The sequence below is a fragment of the Triturus cristatus genome, chromosome 7 (assembly GCF_964204655.1).
Source record: "Triturus cristatus chromosome 7, aTriCri1.1, whole genome shotgun sequence".
NCBI classification, from domain to species: domain Eukaryota; kingdom Metazoa; phylum Chordata; class Amphibia; order Caudata; family Salamandridae; genus Triturus; species Triturus cristatus.
The window spans coordinates 1,614,980,276-1,615,003,795 of NC_140590.1; the positions used below are offsets into that span (position 1 = coordinate 1,614,980,276).

Consider the following 23,520-nt stretch of genomic DNA (forward strand, 5'->3'; position numbering starts at 1 on the left):
AAGTACTCAATGCTTTTTCCAGCTAAGCTGAGGGTGGAGGTGGATGGTCGCACGCACTTCTTCGACCGGCCCGAGGCGGCTGGGGACTGGTTGGACACTCTGCCTGGAGATCGGGGCCGGGGGGGCGGGGGGGGCGCGGCTGGCGAGGAGGGCCCGCCGGATCAGAATTGAGGGGTGACTGAATAGGCCTTGCTCTGGACGATGTTCCTTCACCATTTATTGATTGCATATGTTCCCCTCCTATGGAGGTCATGCGGGGTCTGTTGGGGGCTTCCCTCCTCCTCTGGGGGACTAGTTAGTTTTAGCTATGGGGCGACAGGCACACTGCACTTTGGGGGGGCTGTCTGGGCTCATGCAGGGGTGCAGGGAGGGGGGAGTTCTGTTGGGATGGGGGGGGTGGGGGGGGTGTGTTGTTTGTTTGCACCGCAAGGCAAACCCGCTACTGTGTTGTTGTTCTTAAGATGCTCGGTGGGGGACGACCGATTGTTTCGACGTATGATGGGGGGTAGGGATTTGACTGTGTTGTCATGGAATGTTAACGGCCTGGGGGATAGGATTAAGCGTGGTGTGGTCCTGCAGTACTTAAAACGTATTTCACCAGATGTTGTCTTCCTGCAGGAGACGCACCTTATAGGTAACTCCTTTCATGCAATGAATCGGCGGGGATATCGTTTGGCGGCCCATTCTGGCTTCACTTCGGGCTCGCGGGGGGTGGGCATTATGATCAAGAACTCGCTCCCGTTGGAGATTGATGAGGTGCGCCATGATGAGAGGGGACGCTACACTGTTCTGGTGGGAAGAATGGAGGGTAGAGTGTTTATTTTTATATCAGTGTACGTCCCGCCTGGGTTACAAGCCACCACATTTGCGGATCTGGGGCACCTCCTTCTGGACCTTCCGAGTGGCCTGCTGGTGGTTGGAGGGGACTTTAATGCGGTAGCTTCTGGGTCTATGGATCGCCATCCCCCTAGGGACCTCCCCCGGGCACAGGCGTGGCTGCCCGGCCTTTTAGACACGCTGGGCCTGGTGGATTGCTGGCGATTGAAGCATCCCGCACAGCGGCAGTACACCTTCCACTCGGGCGCCCATGGTAGCCTCTCGCGGCTTGATTACATCCTTGTCCCGGCGGCCCATGCAGGGAGGGTGGGGGAGGTGCGCCATCTGGCGCGGGGTATCTCAGACCACTCCCCATTGCTGTTACATTTCGATGTCTTCCCGAGGGGGGATGGCAGGGTGGCTCCAATCAATGCATGGTATTTGCGCGACCCCACCATTCGTGCCGATTTGATCAAATCCTTACAGCGATATTTCGACGAGAATGTGGGGTCGGTCCCTTCGGCCATCTCCCTGTGGGAGGCTTTCAAGGTAGTTCTTAGAGGGGAGGCCCTCTCCTTTATCTCCCATGCCCGGCGGCGCGAGCGGGAGGAGGTGACCCGGGTAGAGGCCGAGATTGCAGAACTGGAGGGTGACCTGGGGAGCGGGGTAACAGACGCCAAGCTGCATGTTCTACACCTAAAGCAGGCGGCCTATCGGGCCCTCGTCACGGAGGCGGCCAGGGGCCTCAGTAGAGAGCAGCAGGGGCGATTGTATGATGTGGGTGATAAGGCTGGCAAATTGATTGCGTGGTTGGATAAGAGGGAGAGAGCGAGCCGCGTGGTTCCCTTGATTGAGAGTGTGGATGGTGCGTGTGTCACCGAGCCGGAAGCCATTGTCTCCTGCTTTGCGGACTATTTCCGCGAAGTCTACTCCCCGGTTTCCCCCTGCTCGGAGGAAGATTCCCATGTCCTGCTTCGGGACATCGCACTGCCCTCCCTTACGGTGGAGGACAGGGATTCGCTGGACGCTCCTCCCACCTCGGACGAAATTGCCTTGGCTATTCGATCGGTTGCATCCGGCAAAGCCATGGGCCCCAATGGTATTCCCATTGAGCTATACAAGCTACGCCCGGATGTGTTGGCGCCCCACCTGCGCGCGATGTTCCTGGCGGCCCACTCGCAGGGTTCCCTCCCGCCGGACCAGCGTCTGGCCACAATTGTGGTGCTCCACAAGGAGGGGAAGCCCCGTGAACGGGTCACATCCTATAGGCCGATCTCGCTCCTGAACGCGGAGCCCAAAATCCTCGCCAAGGTGTTGGCCAACCGGCTGGTTGGCGTGGTGGGCGATTTGGTCCACCAAGACCAATCTGGCTTTATACCACACCGCAACACGGCGCTCAATCTGCGGCGCTTGCACGGGGTGCTCGCGCGTGTCCCATTTGTGCGGGAGCCGGCCATCTTGGCGTCCTTGGACGCCACCATGGCGTTTGACACGCTGGAGTGGCCATACATCTGAGCGATGCTGGCGAAATTTGGATTTGGACCGGGCTTTATCAGCTGGGTCAAATTGTTGTACTCGGGCCCATTGGCGCAGGTGGTGGTGAATGGGCGAGTCTCGGTCCCATTCGCGCTGGGGCGGGGCACGCGACAGGGTTGCCCCTTGTCACCTCTCCTGTTTGCACTGGCCCTGGAGCCCCTGGCGGAGTGGCTGCGGTGGCACCCTTCCATCCGTGGTCTCCGCTGGACCCCCGAGCATGAGGACCGTGTGTCCCTCTATGCTGATGATATCCTCCTCTATCTCGCCTCCCCGCGTAAATCACTGATCGTCCTGGTTGATGTTTTGCGCTCATTCGGTCGCAACTCAGGACTTGTCATCAACTGGGCGAAATCCTGTGTATACGTGCTTTCCGGGGAGGCTCCGGTCCTGCCACGGGACTGTCCGATCCAGATTGCCTCCCAGGGGTTTCGGTACCTGGGTATATATATCACTCTTGACCCGGAGGCCCGCTATGAGCGGAATTTGTTGCCCCCCCTCCAGCGCTTGAAGGAGGACGTGGTGCGCTGGCGGCGTCTGCCGCTTTCGCCGCTCGGCCGAGCGGCCTTGTTTAAAATGATGTCCTTGCCGCGCTTCCTCTACGCCCTCCAGAATACTATGGACTTGGTTCCAGCACGCTATTTCCGTGAGGTGGAGGGCCTCCAGCGGCGCCTGTTCTGGGACGGGAGGCCGCGCATTGCTCTAGCTAAATTGACGCTCCCGTGGTACGATGGGGGGGGGTCGCCCTCCCGGACATTAAACGGTATTACTGGGCCTCCCAACTGGCTGCAATTAATCATGGCCTTTACGGGCCCGCCTTGAACCCGGCGTTTGAGATGGACAAGATGCTCCTGCCCGGTGGCGACTACAATCGAGCGCTCTACTCTGCCGCGCCCGACTCCCGTCTGACGGGACCAACGCGTGTCATGGTGCGTGTCTGGCACGCGGCTAATGCAGCCATGGGGTGGAAGGACCGTTTGACCCGAGCGTCACCGCTGTACGCGTCTGAGAGGTTGGGCTCCCTGTGGACGTCGAAGGGCTTCGAGAAGTGGGACACGATCGGAATCAGCACGGTGGGAGATCTCTGGACGAGGGGGGGATTCAAGACTTTTGCGGCGCTGCAGACGGAGTTTCAGCTGCAGGGCAGTGAGTACTTTCGGTACCTACAAGTCCGCCATGCGCTGGGCTCCGTCTTCCCGGATGTCGCGTCCATTCCGGAGTCTTCCCCCCCTGGAGGACAGAGTGCTGGATGGCCATGTCCCAGACAGCACGATCTCCCTCGTATATAAAAAACTGATCAACGACAGATCGTGCCTGCTGACTAGTCTCCGCGAGGCCTGGGTCGCCGACGGGCTAGAGCTGGACGACGAGGATTGGATTTCCGCGGTGGCCTCTCCAAAAGAGGTGGCCATCCCGGCTCGCCTTCGTTTCGTCCAGCTTAAGATCCTTCACCGGGTTTACGTGACGGGGCCAAGGCTTCTACGTATGGGCTTTGCTGGTGACGGAATGTGTAAGCGTGGCTGTGGTACGTTGGCAACTTTCATGCATATACTGTGGGAGTGCCCAAAGGTGGAGCGATTCTGGCGTGGTGTGCATGAGGTCCTGCGTGTGGTTACGCGTGTCGCGCTGTTGCCTGAAGCGAGGAGATGCCTGCTGAATGTGTGGGAACCAAATGACTATTCGGTCCCGCAGACGCGGTGGGTGACTCTGGGATACATGATAGCTAAGCGTGATATTGCTCAATTGTGGGGATCCCAGAGGCCCCCTGCGGTGTTGGCTTGGAAAGAGCATATGGATTGGTGTATGTTTCGTGAAAAGGTGGTGTATGTGGCGAGGGGTAAGCCTGGGGCGTGGGTGAAAATCTGGGGCCCCTGGAACGCTTACCGCGGGGGTATTTGTGAGCCGCCACGGCTACCGGCTGCCTCGCCTGCTCCGTCTCCCTAGATGGCCCCCCCTCCCTCGGCCGTGGGCACGCGGTCCCCCAGTCCCTGATCTACTCCCATTCCCCTCGTCAGAGTTCTGCTGCTGGTTTGGATCCCCCACTTATGGAGCACATGCTGTCACCTTGGATCGCGGGTTGCCTTGCGGGTGTGGTTTTTCGTGTTGTTTTGTTTTGAGAAAAGGGAACCGTACTGTGGGCGTGGAGCTATGCGGCCTGCAACATTGATAACTCCTGTTTCGCTACTCTGCACTGCCAAGAGACTCTTACTGTATGTATGCAATATGCTTTTGTTACTCTAGCGGCCGGCCGGGTGGTTGTAGGCCCATACCTGTAAATTTTTACAGACTGCAATAAACGGTTTCAAAAAAAAAAAAAAAAAAAAAAAACCTAAAGGAAAGTTTTAAAGAGCTAAAATGACAGTTTACTAGCAAATCCACCTGTGGCCGCATTGACGGATTGGTTTCTACGGTACAAGACCTTTTACGAAGCTGAGGCATTCATGGATGCGGTGGAGCCCAATCTTGCTTGAAAGCTGTACCTACAGTTTAGCCATGGGGCACTACCCCTGTGCTTTTACCCACAAATGGGCATCCTCTTGTAATGGAGATCAGATCTGGCCGACCTGTGGTGGGTCTACTGAAACTGTGGCACATGTTATGTTCTTTTGTCCAAGGTACAGTTTGGCTAGGTCAAAATGTATTAAAGCCATCTGTAAGAATTTGGGGTTTCCATGCACGTGGAGGCCTGAATACTCCAAATGGACAGTAGCCAGCATACTGTATTCGCAGGGTAAAAATATTTTTCTGCAATATGGTGTATTAGGAATAAGTCCATCTAATCTGCTTCAGTTGACTCCAACACCTAGGACTACGAATGGCAATAACAGATTAAAAAAAGGCACGTGCACTTTAAGTCTAAAGATCAAGGGCTTGTTCCCAATATTTGATCAAAAGTGCCTGGAAAAATAGTATTTATATCGTTTGGGTATGCACGGAGATATGTACTTTTAAATCGCCTAATCGAGAGTAACCACCCACACATCACCATTACATGTGGACAATCACTATATGAAGTTGCGTCAATCTAACTTTCAAAGACCTTTTAACATCCTTAATGTTTTAACGAACATGAAGGATGACTCGTTTCTCATGGATTTTTAGATAAGATCTCATATTTGAAAAGCTTGTGTTTGTTTTCTGTTTTATGGCGTACTGCCGAAATAAAGATTGCATACCGTAACATACTATTAATTTCAACTGAATAAATCTTGGCTTTTCTTCCCAGTAAATAGAGTCTGACCAAGAAACCCTGCCATCTATATCCTGCAGCTTGAGCACCATCATCCTGTTCTGCACCTCTTGGGTTTAGAAATTGTGTGCTCTCTGGTCTTGCTTTTGCACACAGAATTACTCACTGTTAGACTATTAGGAAGCAAGTATTCTTGGTATGCAAGACGAAAACTGGATTACGGCAGGTGAATGCTTAGTGATCCAACAGTGACGCCACCATTGAAAGAACCTTGCAAAGCACAAGCTACAATTTGCAGCACAAAATCATGCATGGTTGGTTTTCTCCCTGTGAACATTCAGGACTGGTCCTCCCACTAACTTAGAGTCACACTTACTGGAGTTCCCTTGTAGGCACCAAAAATGTCAGTCCTTTTTCAAGACTGCTGAATACTGTTGGTAACTATGCAAGTAGGTTGGCCATCAAGTGTTTGAAGTCCCAAAGCAGAATAAAAAAAACACACAAAAAAACACAAGCAATGGCAAACCCATTAGCTCTCATTTAAAATCCAAGTGCTAAGCTATTGCCAATGGTGGCTTTTTAGGGGGAAAAAAACAAAATAGAGTAAACAGTTTTCTAAAGCCATTTTGACTTTCATAGTGAATTCAATTTTTTCCAATTGCTATAAAAGGCGTGTTTACTTTGCAAATTCCAAGCAGAAAACTGAAAATCACTGGTTGAGCTTAACGGGGGACTCGCTGCATGTACTTAACATAACAGCTGTCCGAAAACTGTAAAAATGTCAAGGAAAATGCTTGCCATTTACTTTTTATAAAACTTGGAACTGGCACAAATGTTTCAACATTTTGCTGCTGTGCCACAGCAAGCTTCTGGCAGAAGAGTCCTTTTTACAGCCGCTCATCCCCCTTAAACTGTGGCTGAGTGAGGGCACTAGCTGGGCACGCCCTCTCTCCCAGCACCATAAGCGATGCCTTTGTGTCTGCCATGACCTTTGCTTTGGTGCAACATGTGGAAGATCGGAGATAAAAGAAACCTAACATTGTAACGTCTGATCTTTGGATAAACATGGCCCTGTTGCTGTGCTGTATAGAACAGTTGGGTGGGGGTGGTAAACTGAAGGGGGACAGGGATGTGAGGGACAAGCAGTACGCGTGGAGAGCAAGAAAACACTCCACTGGAACGCTTAAAAAAAAGTAGTAAATTGATGTGAGCTGTGGAAGTATACAAGCCATCCATGGATGGTAAAGAAGCTTTATTGCAATGCAATAGGTCTCGCATTTGGCAATGCCTTTTATATATCTGTTTTGATACTTAACACAGAAAGACATGGTCATTCACAATGCCATTAGCTCAAACTTGTAAATGCGAGACCCATTTTGTTTCAAAGTCACCGCCATTGTCCCAGGCTGCTAGAAAATGATAGCGCGCATGGCGCGCTGAATGTTGCAGGACAGCATATCGTGCCTGCAGTAGAAGGAGCTCATTAAAGCAAATAGTGCTTACAGACTAAATAAGACGTACCATGTAACGGAAGTAAAAGGGCCTGTCCTTTTGAGGTTACAAAGGAAGAGAAGGCAATACTGAGGAGGAACTAACAAGCCAATTAACGAATCAGAAGCCAGCCTTCACAAAGGACAGTGACAAGCCAATGAAAAATATGGGCGGAGCTTCAAGTCCATACTCTAATACAGCATGTCTCGCAGAGCAGCGCATGTGCTGTCAGGCTCGACCTAAAAAGCATTAAATAAGCAAGCAACAGACTGGCAAGACAACAAAAAATAGAAGCAAAGGCTGGTCGAAAGCCCACTTAAGTGTTAATACTGTATACAATAGGTCTTCGATGTATAGCTAATACAAGACCTAAATCTGCACTTGTCCAGACACTGTTCTGAGCTTGCACAGTATTATCCCACCTCATTACCAAAATCCACAGGTCTACGAAAGAAATTAGTTGGAGAACACCCATTCTAAAGGCGAGATTTGCAAACACCTTCAAAATTAACAGCATATGTTTGCCAAGATTTTTATTTTTAGACTGTCCTCCATTCTACACAAATGCTTGCACCTCAGGGCATGCTGAACTTCATTGTCTTGCAGCCCGATGGGGACTTGCAATGAAACCTCCTCCTTCAGTCAGACTATGTCAAGTGGGATTGGTTCATGGAACAATGCAGAACGCATTAAGGAAAAAAAGATGCCCCAGAAGGTGAGCCGAGATGCAAGGGTACCTGCTTTGTCCTTAGCCTCATTTCTACATCATGTCAGAAGAATTGGCTAGCACCGCATTTTTCTGGTCAAAAAGTAGCAAATACTTCCTTGTTCAGTCTCGCTGAACAAGCGCACGCGCTGCTCTGAAACATTTAGTAGGTGAGTTTTCAAAGTGCTATCCCACACTTTGGCTGGCCTAGCGCTTGCGTTCACGCGAGCGTGCACACGCACAGCCGCCAGCTGTCTTTCACGGGTGATTAAGTGCACCACTCAGCCGCACGTCTTGTTTTCATCCTTAGCCTGCTTTTGATCGTCTAGTCCTGTTTCTTAAATTGATCTGATGAGGGCAGAATACTCTAATTTATTTACGTCATCTCGGACAGAAAGAAAGTTTATTTTCCTTAGTTCAAGCAAAACAACCAACTGCCGTTTAATTAAATGCAGCTTTTCTGCGGGGCCGGCATATTGCATAATGTTTCCAATGCCACAATGTCATCCTTAAGATATCAGTACCGTAGCTTGCTGGTGCACTCTTCTCGCTTCATGTACCACTGACATCCATTGTGTGAAGTGTATGGAGTTAGTTATCATTGCCAGTTATTCTCAATTACCGAAATAAAGCCTCACAAGACAATTTGTGATGTATTTCATCCGAGAAAGTAATACTAGGACTAACAAGTTTACTGTATAAATAATATTTCTTAGGAAAGCAAACACATTTGATGGACATTACTTTGAAAATACACATTTACATGAAAATCTTGGTTACCCCACATTGAACTTGCACTGGTTATAGAAATAGCTGCATTGTAACTGGCATTACACCGGTGATGTTATCAGTGTCAATCGAAGGGTGAAGCGATTGATTAAAGGTTTTTATATAATTGACACAAAAAACGTATTTTGTGCTCCCTCATACGTGGTGCATTGTAAAAGCACACAGGGAATAATTTCTTCTGAGTGCGTCTGCCACGTTCAGAGCTTTAACGCCATCTGTTTACCAAATCAACTATTAAGCATTGCACATCATTTTATTAAATCTAGTCTAGTAAGGAAATCTGTACGTCACCAGGCGAGGCAAGCAACCTTTAAAAAAGCACATTTCTATGCCCGTTTTTTGCACATGACTATAAAGATTGTACGATTTCAGTATGTGTACAACCTGTATGTGTACATTGCACCCTTCTAACCCACTGTCTTTAACCTCTTCAACTACATCTTTCAAGATTTTAACCATGTCCACCACCACCACCACCCCACGTCGTCATCCTCCACCACCACCACCCCACGTCGTCATCCTCCACCACCACCACCCCACGTCGTCATCCTCCACCACCACCACCCCACGTCGTCATCCTCCACCACCACCACCCCACGTCGTCATCCTCCACCACCACCACCCCACGTCGTCATCCTCCACCACCACCACCCCACGTCGTCATCCTCCACCACCACCACCCCACGTCGTCATCCTCCACCACCACCACCCCACGTCGTCATCCTCCACCCCCTCCACCCCACGTCGTCATCCACTACCCCCTCCACCCCACGTCGTCATCCACTACCCCCTCCACCCCACGTCGTCATCCACTACCCCCTCCACCCCACGTCGTCATCCACCACCCCCTCCACCCCACGTCGTCATCCACCACCCCCTCCACCCCACGTCGTCATCCACCACCCCCTCCACCCCACATCCACCCCCTCCACCCCACATCCACCCCCTCCACCCCACATCCACCCCCTCCACCCCACATCCACCCCCTCCACCCCACATCCACCCCCTCCACCCCACATCCACCCCCTCCACCCCACATCCACCCCCTCCACCCCACATCCACCCCCTCCACCCCACATCCACCCCCTCCACCCCACATCCACCCCCTCCACCCCACATCCACCACCTCCACCCCACATCCACCACCTCCACCCCACATCCACCACCTCCACCCCACATCCACCACCTCCACCCCACATCCACCACCTCCACCCCACATCCACCACCTCCACCCCACATCCACCACCTCCACCTCCACTACCACCACATCCACCACCACCACCACCTCACATCCACCCCCTCCACCCCACATCCACCACCTCCACCACCACCACCCCACATCCACCACCTCCACCCCACATCCACCACCACGTCCAGCACCACCACCATGTCCGCCACCACCTGTGACGGGTAAAGTGTCACTGGAAGGCAGCAGTAATAGGAGTGTCAACCCCACCTGTGCATGGGACATTTAAGTATGCATTGGGTGCAAGAAGACGGTAATAGGGACTAGAAGTATTACACCAGACCCCAAGATACATTTTGAAGAGGCACAATGTCATAGTGGCTCCTGTAAAAGCACTTGCAGCTTCCCTACCTCACAGTGGTATACCTGCACGAGCCACTCACTCAAAACAAGCATTGGCATAGGTCTCGCCTTTGGGACCTTATAAGTATTTAGCCATGCAACACTTGATGTTGTTACACCAAGAATATTGTGCTGGATAACTAAACACATAAGGTCCCAAAGGCAAGACCTATTGGCTATGCCAATGCTTGTTTTTATAATTTGGAGCAGGCCTTACCTAAAAACAATGCAATCTTTAAAAAACATAGCATCTTTCTAGTATTTGTATTTTGTGAAGGGGAAAGCAGTAACCTGAAGAAATAAAGTGTGCTGCAGAAATGAGCCCCACGCTCTTCAACGGGAGTAACTGCATTGAGTGCACAGTAAGTGCATGAAGAAGGCCCATCTGAACTATAAATGGAGCCGTCATATGACTTAACACCATTCAGACAAAAGACGTCACCCAGCTGGGTAACTTTATTAGCACAGCCTAAAAGGAAACAAAATAACATGATCATTCAAACACAAAGCGCAGCTCAACAGAAAGTAATGTGTATTTACTTTATTAGAAAAATACAAGATTATACTATGATACATTTCACTTGGAAATAAAATGTAGGGTTCGGTGATCATTATGGCGCCATGTAAGTGTCCATGACATCAGCAAATATATACAGAATTTCCAGGTAAACTATAAACAACTATATACAATTACACACAACATACAGATGATTCATGACGTGCACTGCCATGCAGAGTCCGCAAGTGCCATAAATCGAGCAGTTTTATCAGCGAGATGGTATACAGCATATGCAATTGCACAAAAGCCTGCAGAATGTGCATGACACTCCGGTCTACAAATATCTCACATGAAAATTACACAGTTGGTTTACAACCTATTCAATTATGTACAGTGCAAGCAGGTGGAACGCAACAGCTAAAACATAGCATGCAGGTCTAACACCATGCAATCCTATACGGAGTATGCAGCCAGGATACATTACTACATATAGCGCATGCAGGTGGTTACAGGAAGTGCAATTATATACAAGTGCAATCGGTACACAGCATTCCTAGTCTCACTGATGGGGCAGGAGCATCAGAACAACCACAGCTGGACCACCTGCCATGTTCCAAGGACTTAGGAGTAGTTTAGAAGTTAGTGGTCAGTACTTAAAGCGATCTGAGAAGTTGGGCGTCTTGGGGACGGTCACTGGCAACTCTCTCGTCTTCACCTCCACAGCCTTGTACTTCATAACCGGTTGAGCTTTGTGAACCTGCAGTCAGAAGGGCGGACAGCGAAACAAACACCACATCAGACAACCACAGAGTACAGCTGAGTGTAGTCTTAAAGCAGTGATTTGAATGGTCAAAATTCATTGGCCCCACAAACTAAACTCCGCTCCCAAATTAGGTAACCCACCAGAGTGCAGGTTGTACAGCTGGCAGCGAACCACATGCACTGAAGCATGGACCATACAATACACCCCACAAGGGAGAATCTTTCTATTTACAATGGAGCCAAAGACCGGTTCACCAGTGGGAAGGCCAGGGCATGAGCTGTGGCACAATGCCATCCAAATGCTGCTTTGGGAAGCTCGTGTGAGGACTGGTTTATAGGCACAACAGCAGATACTTAAACTCGGAGTAGGTTACTTATTGGAATGTAAACAGCGAATCAATAAAAACAATTACACTGCCATGCGTTTATCCATCAGGTCGTTTTGCAGTTGACATTTCGTAACACATTTAGCATGGACAGGATTGCCAGTAGCACCCTGGTCTTCGTGGAGCTAAAACCCTTATATCAATATGCATACATACTCAGATACTGCTCATCTGGATTCTTAAGAAAACCAACCTAGAACCCAACAGATGACATTACTGCTGAACTTAACCCGATAATTGCAACTGTGGTATGATTTCACCCATTTCTGCTTAAAGTATGTTAGTATTGACTTGACCCAAGGAAATGCCACAGGCCTTGTCCTCAGCATGCACACGGACGTTCCTGCAGTCTCATAGCATTCTGGGTGCATAGTTTCAGTTTGGTCTGTTTTGGGACTACGTTGCTGCCATTGTCAATTGCATTCACCTCATTCACTCCTGGGTGTGACCATATGGGCCCAACTCCAAAGTAAGAGGCAATGAACTTTTACCGGTGGGTGTGACACCTTGCATGACTTATACCCCAACGATAGATTCACCATCCTGGTGGATCCAGTGAAAATGTTTGCCTTGAGGATGGGCCAATTCTTGCAGTTTTCCACGACTGCCTGTGGGATATGGACCTCCTTTCCTTCTGTCCCACAGGAATCACAGACGTGGATAACTTTACTAAATATGGCTGAGGGCCGGAGACTGATCTCGCATGTTTAGAGCGCTGCGGGGGATTTGCCTCAGACTTGCCGGTGCACAACCTGTGGCATGGGATTCTGGGGTCCCTCTTTCTGCTAAAGGGGAAGGAATCCACAAAGGGTTGAAGGGCACATCGACTAATTCAAGGTTCAAGTTGCTCCAATACCATGTCATACACCAGTCTAGGATCCATGCAATTTACCCAGTGTGTTCCTCCCCGTCTTGGTTGTGCCAGACAAGAAGCGGACTGTCTACACAAGTTTGAGGTGTCCAGGCTTGGTAAATTCTGGCTGACCATTGGAGTCCTTCAATGCAGTCACAGGATGGTCAGTTACTAGAGATGTGGGTCAGTGCCTGTTGGGAATGATACAGGTTCCAAAGGGGAAAAAAAAAAAAGCATAGGTTTTTCCTCCTGTGTTTGGTTCTCGCAAAAGGGATAATAGCTATCAGGTGGTGGTCTCCTATTGGCACCAAAGTGTCTGACTGGCTGTGAGACGCGGCTGAATGGGCAGTGCCATATGCTTAGCTACTAAAAGGACAAACTGGCAGATGACTTGCAGGCCTGGGTGGCAATGCTTGCTGAGCTGCTAGAGCCCCTAGATGCCCTGCCCCCATGAGCTGCGGGTGGGTAGAGGGTGGGAGGGTCAGTTGATTGGTTGGCACTGTACTAAATAAAGGCATATATTTTCTATTATACTGAGGAGCTATAAGGTGGTCTCAGCTTTCACACTGAACTGTTCGCTTTATGCTCTGTAACCCCATGGTGTATTCGAATGGAGCACGTTTGGGAGGGCGGGTGGGTCGCGGCAAATGTTAGTTTTTAAACATGCAAAGGATAAAATATGATGATCAACTTGTCCCATTTAAAAAACAAGAATGTATACAAAAAAGAAAAAAACCTTACCATTGGCTGGATAGTCACAACTATACTGTCAATTTTAAGAAGCCATAGTAGGCCTTTCCTCCAGAGTACTAGAAAACCTGGCTTAGACCTTCATCTGCCTTACACAATCTGCCAAAATTTCTTGACTATATTTAGGCCTTCACTGTTTAGGCTAGAAAGTGCAGGCGTTGACAGAAGCCATGAGCATCCTGGACGCAAATCAAGCACGTTCGTGTCCTTCAAACAACCAGTAGTACAGCCACGCTCGATGACTTAAAGTGACAGATGGATGGCGGCGACTCCTTCTGATCAACTTAACTCATCACACACACGCTTGGACTCGCCTGTAGGGCAATCAGGCAGTGCCCGATTGTGTGGTCTGATAGACCAGATAGATCAGTGTCTGATTCGTATTTAGCAGTTTAGCTTTTTTTCCTCCGGATATTACCACAAGCACGGCCTGCAGCAAGCTAAAATCCATGCAGGGTCCCATACCTTGCAAAACACCAAACAGCGCATCTATACAAGTTCAAAACTGGTCTGATTTCCTATATGGTTTGCGGCACTTATGTTGGTGCTCAGGCCTATGTTTTGCACTAGTCTGACCCTAGCCACCGAAGCACAATTTAAAACACTTTCTCAGTTTTACAAAATACAGCAAGAGCAAAACAGCAGATAGAAGTTTACACAATGGCACAATACATAAGGCTGAAGACAATTTAATGTTAAAGTCACTGGGATAATGGGCGATCAGTAAACCACACTAGCCTCAGTGTATAACCGGGGGAGGGAACTAGAGGCACAGGGTGCTAGGAGCTAGCCAGCCTCCAACACAATGTTAAACAGAAATGGGGCTGCTCCTAGGAAGGTGACCTACAGGTGCTTAGAAGTGAGCAGTCAGTGGACATCTCACAAAAATTGAAGGACTGGCCTCACACACCACCTGGTGTCATGCTTCATCATTGGCTGTCCTCGCCCTCTAAAAACGTGGTTGGATAGAGGGCGGGCATACACCTGATGACAGGGATGCACTTCTAAACTAAGTGGGGGCCCGCGAGTGGTGAAAGATTTAAAAACTATTACAGTTTAAAAAAAAAAAATTAATAAACCATGCAACTGTATGGTTGCAACTGTATGGTATTAAAAGAAGTCTACGGTGACCTGGGGAATTAATGATCCCCTCACCGCGTATGGTCAACATGTTTCTACCTTGTGTCCCCTCAGAGTACGCGGCATTCATCAGGACAGGTCTTACAGTGGGCTCAGTCTTTATAAACTAATAATAAAGAATAACCACTTAGTGGGGTGTCAATTATCACTCCACACTATAATGGGACTCCAAGTTTAGCCTGTAGGAAAAGAAAAAAAAAAAAAAAAAGACACAAACATGATATGTAGGTGTCACTAAGAAACCATCCAGTACCACACTGCTTAGCGTGCGTGGTTCAAAAGTGCATGACACGTGTCACTCATACGTGCGTGCACTCTAAACAACTAAGGAATTTTCTCAGATCTTACCCAAGATTCCTAAACTACTTTCTCAATGGGAGGGGTGGGGGTGGGGGGGGGTGGGGGGAGGCCTCTAGTCACACTCTAAAAGAGTAGGGAGACAAAATCAAAGTGTTTGTCAGATTTAAATTTATGCAAGTGTTTTTAAACAAAAAGGAATGCTCTCCTTGGGTATGTTAAGGCACTTCCCACACAATCATTCATACCCACAGAAAGTAGTTATCAAAACAAGTTTTTAGAGGGCGAGGAGGGCCAATGATGAAGCATGACACCAGGTGGTGTGTGAGGCCAGTCCCTCACTTTGTGACATGTCCACATTGACTGTTCACTTCTAAGCACATGTAGGTCACCTTACTAGGAGCAGCCACATTTGTGTTTAACATAATGGGCGATCAAACAGCCCCACAAGTAGAAACGGACCTCTCCCCACCAAGGGGTCATAAGCCACAACTGCTGCTCAGTCATTGGGGATCCCCATCAGGATATCACCCCTTCGGTCATCCGTGCAATCACTGTCCGATGCAGTCTCCTCCGAATCAGGATCTAGAAAATGTCAACCAGGACCCTCCAGTCAGCTAGTACGTCATTTAACTTCTTGTCCTGCCTATTGAGCTTTATATGACTCCTCCGTTAAAGCCCACTCCAATGCATCTTTATGCCACATTGGAACCTCTGGTGCCCTCTGTCCCATCCAGGTGATAGCGACCCTCCGTTGTGCTAAGACCAGTACAAACTAAGAATTTTCAGTGCAGATTTCTGCCTTTTGGCCGCCTTATGTTACCAAGAAGGCAGCATTGAGGGGATAGCGTTATGTTCAAGTGTGTGGTCCTAGTGCTGTTGTCTACCACCAGTTTACAGGATTCCTGCACCAATCGGCACTGCCAGGCTAAGTGCAAGAAGCCTGCTCTACTCTTGCCACTTCGTGGGCAACTATCTGGTTGTGTTGGGGTCATTCGGTGTATGTCCCTGGGGTAGGGTTAAGTCCTATGAAGAAAGTTGCAATGTACCAATTTAAAGTGGGCATTACAAGAGACAGTGTGGGTCAATTCGCTAACCTGTGTCCATTCCCTGCTGTCCAATGGGGTATCTAGAGCCAGGTCCCAGGCTACACAAGCCTGCGGAGGTGACCCCCCTCCCACCCGCATAGCCTTGTACAGCAGCGCAATCAAGGGACGACCTGTACCACAGCTAAGGAGAATCCCAAACATCAATGAAGGAATAGATGCTACAGGGTATGTAGGCCAAACCACCCTATTTCAGCCAGGCCTGCATGATGCAAAAATTGGCCAAGAACAGCGGTGGCAGCAGGCAGCCCGCCAAGTCCCATCGCCCAATATCCACGCCTTCAAACAGTAACCACCCACCCGCACTCTTGCGCTTGGTTTAGTATAGAGGAGCCGGATCCACCTGCAGAACCGCTGGCCGAAACTCATGCCGCACAGCATGTGGAGCAAGTATCCCCCCCAGTCCACTGTTGAACACTTTTTCCAAATCGACCACCACAAGAGCCAGCTCGTCTAGATTTTAAACGTCGTGAAGGACATGCACCAGACACCGAAGATTCATGCCATAACTACCTTGGGATGAAAATACATTGGTCCTCTTGCACGAGATTGGTCATATGGGCATTAGTCGGTTTGTCAGTTTGAGCACCTGCACGACGGGATTGAACATGGTTAGTGGCATATACGCAGCTGGGTTATCTGCCTCACCCCCTGGTTTGGGGATTATGCAGGTCTCTCCCTCCTGCATAGTTTGGGGGCAGTACTCCAGCATCCCAGGCCTCCATAAATACCTCTAGGAGCTCGTGTTAGCATGGCTAAAAATGCTTTGTGGAAAGCAGTCGCTGCCGGGCATCCTAGACCAATAGCATGCTAAGGGCAGACTTAAGCACCTCCAGGTCTGTTTATCTACATCCTCGGAGAAGTCTAAACAGACTGTTTAATCCAACGCTGGAGGCACCCTCCCGCAATTCCCCCCCTATGTTGGCTAAGTCCCTGAAAATACTGAAAACATTGGAATCAGGCTCTCCATCTGACCCCTGCCCCTCAAAAACACTAACATCCATTGCTGAGGTGATCAATCCAGCCGTCAACCGGGTTCTTAGCCTCCTTATCGGAGGGTTTAGTGCCTGACAGCTGGAAACCTGGGAAAATCCTACCGCTTTTAAAGAAACCCTCAGCCGACCCCTCTGTAGCTAGCAACTACAGGCCAATTTCGTTGCTGCCTTTTTTCTCCAAGGCTTTGGAGAAATATGTAAATAGGGTCTTTGCGGATTTTGTTGAGGCCAATAACGTACTACATCCTAGCCAGTCAGGGTTCAGAGCCAACTACAGTACGGAAACTGCGCTACTGGAAGTTTGAGTCCATCAAGACTACCCTCGATAGTGGAGGTAAGGCCGTACTAATTTTATTGGACCTCTCCGTGGCCTTCGACACCGTGCCCCCATGCTCTTTTGCACAGACTTCAGGGCTGTGGCATTGGTGGCACAGTTCTTCGATGGTTCACTTCCTACCTGGAAAGCCGCCAGCAAACGGTCTGGTCCACCCCTTTTTCAGCCCCTATTTTCCCACAGGGATCTATCCTGAGCCCTACCATGTTCAATGTGCTTATGGCACCCATGGTGCTTTTGGCAGAACAATACGGTGCTAAAGTAATATATCTAACGCCGATGATACACAGCTATTCACCTGCGAAAAGGATATGCCCCTGAATGGGACCATGATAAATATCTGCCTGCCTAAGGTGTTCACCTGGTTTAAACAGAACCAATTGTTATGCAATTCCGAGAAGTCAGACAATTGTTTTGGGTCACAACCTGGGTGAGGAATGGTGCGATTGGTGGCCACAGCATATGTCTCCCCCTGCTAATTTAGTTACCACCGTTAAAAACCTTGGGGTGAAATTGGACAGACATGTCTATGAAGTCCCAAGCAGTGACTGGCACATGTTTTGGCCTACTAAAAGTGTTAAGGAATTTCCTTCTACTTCTCCCAGTTCCTCATAGGAAAACAGTGGTCCAAGCTTTGTCTCCTGCCTAGATTATGTGAATGTCCTGTATCTAGGCCTCCCTGACTATCTTCTTGGTCGATTACAGGTGGTGGAAAATGCCATGGCAAGAGCCATACTTGTGGTCGGCTTCAGGACCCATGACCCGGCATTTGAAGTCCCTACACTGGCTTCCAGTGCGTAAGAAGCACACATTTTAAAGCCCTGATATTGTCCTATAAGGCCTTCAACACGGGGGGCCTCTTATTTGAGGTACAGAATACAGCAGTATGCTCCTTCTAGAAATCGGAGGTCATCCTCCCAGCAGCACTCGACTGTTCCTAGGTTCTCGTCCCCGTCAGGGTGGACGTTCCTTTCAGGTGGTAGCCTCTCGACTCTGGAACAGCCTACCTATATCTTTACGCCAGGTTCAAGATCTTCTCAGCATCAGACGTGGTTTAAAAACCTGGCTTTTTTCACAATAAGCAGCAGATGTGTGCCAGTCTTGTTCTGTCACTGGTTTCTTTCTCTCCGGGCTGGGACACTCCTGGGAGTAGCCGTGCGCTTTAAAAGTGCCCATTAACATATCTAACGCCTCAAAGCACAATTACATTAACTCAACAGTTTACGTAGTGGGTCGCGACACTGCTCGTCATACTAGCAAATAGCCCCAAAGAATTCTGGATAATGTAGTGGCAGCGGTGAGTACGCCTTTGCCACGAGTATGTGAAATAATGCCATCCCTGGACACGTGTTTCGAGGTAATTGCCTCTCGTCAGCAGGGAGCAGGTAGGTATGCGGGGTGCCAAGTAGACTGCCAAAATATATAGGTAAAGTACCTTTCAAGGCGCGCAGGTGCAGACACCAGGCTCGTCAGCCCAAAGTCGCTCGAAAGAGCTTTAAATAGTTTACGTAGTGGGTCGCGACACTGCTCGTCATACTAGCAAATAGCCCCAAAGAATTCTGGATAATGTAGTGGCAGCGGTGAGTACGCCTTTGCCACGAGTATGTGAAATAATGCCATCCCTGGACACGTGTTTCGAGGTAATTGCCTCTCGTCAGCAGGGAGCAGGTAGGTATGCGGGGTGCCAAGTAGACTGCCAAAATATATAGGTAAAGTACCTTTCAAGGCGCGCAGGTGCAGACACCAGGCTCGTCAGCCCAAAGTCGCTCGAAAGAGCTTTAAATAGTTTACGTAGTGGGTCGCGACACTGCTCGTCATACTAGCAAATAGCCCCAAAGAATTCTGGATAATGTAGTGGCAGCGGTGAGTACGCCTTTGCCACGAGTATGTGAAATAATGCCATCCCTGGACACGTGTTTCGAGGTAATTGCCTCTCGTCAGCAGGGAGCAGGTAGGTATGCGGGGTGCCAAGTAGACTGCCAAAATATATAGGTAAAGTACCTTTCAAGGCGCGCAGGTGCAGACACCAGGCTCGTCAGCCCAAAGTCGCTCGAAAGAGCTTTAAATAGTTTACGTAGTGGGTCGCGACACTGCTCGTCATACTAGCAAATAGCCCCAAAGAATTCTGGATAATGTAGTGGCAGCGGTGAGTACGCCTTTGCCACGAGTATGTGAAATAATGCCATCCCTGGACACGTGTTTCGAGGTAATTGCCTCTCGTCAGCAGGGAGCAGGTAGGTATGCGGGGTGCCAAGTAGACTGCCAAAATATATAGGTAAAGTACCTTTCAAGGCGCGCAGGTGCAGACACCAGGCTCGTCAGCCCAAAGTCGCTCGAAAGAGCTTTAAATAGTTTACGTAGTGGGTCGCGACACTGCTCGTCATACTAGCAAATAGCCCCAAAGAATTCTGGATAATGTAGTGGCAGCGGTGAGTACGCCTTTGCCACGAGTATGTGAAATAATGCCATCCCTGGACACGTGTTTCGAGGTAATTGCCTCTCGTCAGCAGGGAGCAGGTAGGTATGCGGGGTGCCAAGTAGACTGCCAAAATATATAGGTAAAGTACCTTTCAAGGCGCGCAGGTGCAGACACCAGGCTCGTCAGCCCAAAGTCGCTCGAAAGAGCTTTAAATAGTTTACGTAGTGGGTCGCGACACTGCTCGTCATACTAGCAAATAGCCCCAAAGAATTCTGGATAATGTAGTGGCAGCGGTGAGTACGCCTTTGCCACGAGTATGTGAAATAATGCCATCCCTGGACACGTGTTTCGAGGTAATTGCCTCTCGTCAGCAGGGAGCAGGTAGGTATGCGGGGTGCCAAGTAGACTGCCAAAATATATAGGTAAAGTACCTTTCAAGGCGCGCAGGTGCCTTGGAAGGTATTTTACCTATATATATGGCAGTCATCGGCATTATATTTCTATATACTCGTGGCGTAGGCGTACTCACCGTAGCCACTACACTATCCAGAATCCTTTGGGGTTATTTGCAGCATGACGAGCAGTGTCGCGACCCATTACGTAAATTACTAATAGCTCATTCGAGCGACTTTGGCTGACGAGCCCGGTGTCTGCACCTGCGCGCCTTGGAAGGTATTTTACCTATATATATGGCAGTCATCGGCACCCCGCATACCTACCTGCTCCCTGCTGACGAGAGGCAATTACCTCGAAACACGTGTCCAGGGATGGCATTATATTTCTATATACTCGTGGCGTAGGCGTACTCACCGTAGCCACTACACTATCCAGAATCCTTTGGGGTTATTTGCAGCATGACGAGCAGTGTCGCGACCCATTACGTAAATTACTAATAGCTCATTCGAGCGACTTTGGCTGACGAGCCCGGTGTCTGCACCTGCGCGCCTTGGAAGGTATTTTACCTATATATATGGCAGTCATCGGCACCCCGCATACCTACCTGCTCCCTGCTGACGAGAGGCAATTACCTCGAAACACGTGTCCAGGGATGGCATTATATTTCTATATACTCGTGGCGTAGGCGTACTCACCGTAGCCACTACACTATCCAGAATCCTTTGGGGTTATTTGCAGCATGACGAGCAGTGTCGCGACCCATTACGTAAATTACATTAACTCAACACCGGTCTATAAATTGCTGATGCTTAAGTTAACGAACAAAAAATTTAAATTAAACTGAGCCTTTATTACAGGTCTCTGTGGAAATTGGCCTTCCTCGAACATTTGTGCCCAAGATAACTTGTTTTTGCTCCTCAATTTGTAAAACTGCACATCAAGATCTAAGCTGGTCGCCTGTTGCATTTTGTTGGTTTAGTAAAACCGCACCATGGAGCCTCTCAAGCTATGCTCTACATATTTTTTTGTTTTAAAACAAAAGAAACCCGATTACAAACTTAAAAAGTTTTGAAAGCCATTGTTGTAAGAGCATCCAACCAAAGTGATTGCCAGAAAAAAAAAAAAAAGTGCCCTACGTGCACCATATCCCAATGTCACTCATTTGTTCTTTTACTTCTTTCTTTGATCATTTTTTCTATCTTTCTTTCATTGGAACTTTCATATCCAAGAATATATGAAAAAGTAGTTTACAACTTTACAACCTTAGTTTCTTATTCATTGTTTCCATCATTCGCTCTTCATCCTCTCCTTTTATTCAATGTTTCTCCATTCCCCATCCATCTTCCCTCAATTATCTTTTATCTGTACTTACCCTTTCATCCTCCTTTCCCTCATTTCCTGCTGCTCATTTTCTTTTCCATGCATTCTTCCCTCACACCCATCTCTGCGTCCATCCTTCAATCATTCTCCCCCACCCATCATACACACTTTTTTCATCGCAGTACCCCTGCGTGTCAGTAGGTGGCGTCGGTCGACTGCTTTCGTCGTGATTGCCAGGATGTCGTCCCGATATTTTAGACACTAACCTCGTGCGCTGTCAGTTCTTTACACAACATTTCACACCAGAAGCACAGACCCATGCAAGACACTGACCACTGATGTGCAAAACGAGGGCCCTGAAAGGGAGTCCCTTACCCTAGAAGTAAGTTCACAGAACGGGGAGGGTTGGTTGGGGCGGTACAGAATCTATAATTTGTGTTACAGATATCGGTACCGAAGGTAAGTAACTTGTTCATCTGACAGACCTAGTTATAGATTACTTAGAATAGATACCCCAGGAATACCAACCCTGTAGGGGCGAACCTAATGGCGAATTTCGCTGCATCTCTGCCCTCAGCAAATGCACAGGAGAGTGTGGCCCGAGCCTCCTTCGGACACTGGTGGCACCTGCAAAACTGTGTTTTGGGGAATAGCGCCCCTAAACACATCCGGTGTTCACCAACCGCAGTCCCAAGCTGGCGGAAGAAAACGTCTTGTTCCAAAGATGATCCAGCAGTAGGGAATGCACCCTTGGAAGTAGAGGCTTGGACCACCAAGCTCTCAGGGGTAGTGTGTTTGGAGAATAAAAGTGGGTCGCCGGGGGGGGGGGGGGGGGGGGGGGGGGGGGGCAGTGGCGTCTGGTAATTATCCTATCCACATGAGCCCCTGTGCCGGGCTTGGACCAGGTGCCCAGAAGGATGGCAGCAAGGGATCCGAAGAGGCAGCTGCTGGTTGAAGCACCTCGGTCAGGAGGTTTGTCCTGACCGCCACTGTAGGAAGCTCAAGGTTCAAGGCCTCAGCCGCCCTATGCAACACCACTGCGTATGAGGCTCCATCCTCCGTAGACACAGTAGGGGGAGGAAGCATACCAGGGTGTGGTGAGGTATCCAGGCCACTATCACCTAACTCCTTTCCAGTTCGGTTCAATCAACTGGTCAGCTAAAGGGTCACGACACCCTTCCCAGTACTTCTCGTCCTCTTCTGGCTGCCCCTCAGGGCTAAAAGGAAAGCCAGGTTAGAACAATGGTACAAAGTATCACTCTGCGCCGGATCCAGCGTCGGTCCATGTCCAGGTCAGGGTGGAGGCCGGGGTAGATGCCAGCTGGGGACACAACCAGCATCGGAGGGGGCAGAGGTGGTGTCGTAAGGTTGACAAGAACTGATCCGATCCATCCCAGGGGGCCCTGCGGAGCCGGAGCCACCAAGTTCGATGGCCTAGAACCCCGAGCTGGGTCTGTTAATGGCCCGGCAGTCAGAGCACGACTTTGGGTTGTGGTTGTGCTCCAAACACCAGAGCACATGAGGTGCGGGTCCAAAACAGACAATTTGTGACAGTCACAAGCCTTGAAGCTGGTTCGAGGACAGGACATCCCTACGTGCACCAGGATTCACGCGACTTCAAAAAGTTGATAAGTCAAAAAATAGTCAAAATGTGACTAGAGGTACAGTTCTTGCCGGATCTGCGCTGGCTGGTGCGGAAATAGAAAGAACTGACATCAGCGCGCAAGGGTGGCTTCTAAGTAGATACTGCAACATCATCCCGGCAATCACGATGCAGACTAACGCAGAGTCCACTGATGCCACATACCGACGTGCAGGGGTACCGTTACAAAAAAATTCTCCAGATCGATGCCTGGGGGTAATTCTAAGGTAAGGAATCTATAACTAATAGTCTTTCAGATACAACAATTTCAAGGGTTTATGCAGCTCATACCGTCCCAGTGGGCACTCCTGCTCAATCTGCTAAGGTGGGGTTCATGACGCCACCGATACCATCCACTGGCTGACAGCCTCACACATTGTCACCGACAGGGGCCCTCAATCAGGCTGAGGGAGGCAGGTCAGGGGAGGGGCTTTGAGCCAGGATTAGAAGTGTTCAAGGAGGGCACACGGGAACCCTTAGCCCTTCTTGTTGCATCCTCCTTCTGGCT

General features: G+C 49.4%; 1 protein-coding gene and 1 long non-coding RNA gene across 3 annotated transcripts in view; one reads left to right on the forward strand and one right to left on the reverse strand.

The window, feature by feature from the left end:
• The window catches only part of LOC146812512 (uncharacterized), a 480,077-nt gene that overhangs the window by 67,419 nt on the left and 389,138 nt on the right, over window positions 1-23,520 (forward strand). The window lies entirely within an intron of this gene.
• Window positions 10,640-23,520, reverse strand: part of LOC146812515 (targeting protein for Xklp2-B-like) — a 78,283-nt gene continuing 65,402 nt past the window's right edge. For both annotated transcript variants that reach the window (XM_085619519.1, XM_085619520.1), the window contains one exon: window positions 10,640-11,369. In XM_085619519.1, the coding sequence (XP_085475645.1) occupies window positions 11,259-11,369 (111 nt within the window). In that variant the 3' untranslated portion in view covers window positions 10,640-11,258. The remainder of the gene's footprint in view (window positions 11,370-23,520) is intronic.